Genomic DNA, 1,337 nt, shown 5'->3' on the forward strand with positions numbered 1-1,337 from the left:
GTGGTGCCAGCGTGGGCATTTCCTCCACGTACCTGAAGAGCCAAATTTATATTTTCTGTGTGGGATTTAAGTGCCAAATTCCCATCTTCAATTACAAAATGCAGCATTCCAGGGACTGTGATGATGTCCAACATTCTGTCTTTAGGACTGAAGTGGCAAGTGAGATCTCTGGAAGCTCTTGTGCAAGGACTCCTGGCCAGTCCAGGGGGTCTGGGATCTTTCTCCATGTCCTGCCTGTCCACCTCTTCTCCCTGTCCCTGTGCCAGTCGAGGCTGGGGCTTTGGGCAGGGCTGTGCTGGGCACTGGGCCACAGCTGGAGCACTGGCCAGCGCTGGGAATGAGCTGCTGCTGTCGCACATCTCGGCACATCCTGGCTTGGACACTGGGGTGGCATGTTTGGAATGTCCCTCGGGACAGGTCTGGCTCTCAGCACTAGCTTCTCTCTGCAGAGGTGGTTTTTTGGGAGAAGGGTTAAACTGGGATTTGTCAGGTGTGAACATCCCTGATGGCTGTGCTCCACTGGCCCAACACAGGATCCTGCAGGAGTGGGGATGAGGGAGGTGCTCCAGCTGCTCTTGCTGCTCCTGTGGGCTCTGTCCCTCCCTGTCACTGAGTCCAGGGCTGTTGGTGACAGGGATACTGGGAGCAGCCAGCCTCTGGAATGTTCTCATGGGGACTCCAGAGGATGTTACTGGTTATTTCTCATGGATCACCTGCTGGAGTCACATCCTGACTGGCTCTGCTGTGTCCCTGCAGGTGACATGTGTGGAGAAGGCAGGCAATGAGGAGAAAATGCTCATCAAGATCTTCCGGTGCCTGGGCAGCTGGTTCAACCTGGGTGTCCTGGACAGCACCTTCATGGCCAACAGCAAGCTGCTGTCCCTGCTCTTCGAGGTGCTGGTGAGTGTTTCCCAGGGGCTAGGGGGGCTCCAGGGTGGGCCACTGGGCAATCCCAGCAGGACTGAGGCGTGGGGCAGGGCGTTCATCCCTCCTGTGTCACACAGGGACTCTCTGGTTCCCTCTGGGCCAGATCAGCTCCACAGAGTGGGCAGTCCCTCTGCTGGGAGGTGCAGGCAGGGAAGTGCCACTGCCCACGAGGTGCCAGGTGAGGTTTGGCACACCCAGGGGTGCCAGGTGAGGTTTGTCACACCCAGGGTCCCAGGTGAGGTTTGTCACGCCCAGGGGGTGCCAGGTGAGGTTTGTCACACCCAGGGTCCCAGGTGAGGTTTGTCACGCCCAGGGGGTGCCAGGTGAGGTTTGTCACGCCCAGGGGGTCCCAGGTGAGGTTTGTCACGCCCAGGGGATGCCAGGTGAGGTTTGTCACACCCAGGGGGGCG

At 58.8% G+C, this 1,337-nt stretch overlaps 1 protein-coding gene across 1 annotated transcript in view; it reads left to right on the forward strand.

Annotated features, from left to right (window-relative positions):
* TNPO3 (transportin 3) overlaps positions 1–1,337 on the forward strand; it is a 19,959-nt gene that overhangs the window by 4,616 nt on the left and 14,006 nt on the right. The window contains exon 5 of the mRNA XM_031065135.1: positions 757–900. Coding sequence (XP_030920995.1) covers positions 757–900 — 144 coding nt within the window. The remainder of the gene's footprint in view (positions 1–756; positions 901–1,337) is intronic.

The sequence above is a fragment of the Geospiza fortis genome, unplaced genomic scaffold (assembly GCF_000277835.1).
Source record: "Geospiza fortis unplaced genomic scaffold, GeoFor_1.0 scaffold30, whole genome shotgun sequence".
In the NCBI taxonomy this organism is placed as follows: domain Eukaryota; kingdom Metazoa; phylum Chordata; class Aves; order Passeriformes; family Thraupidae; genus Geospiza; species Geospiza fortis.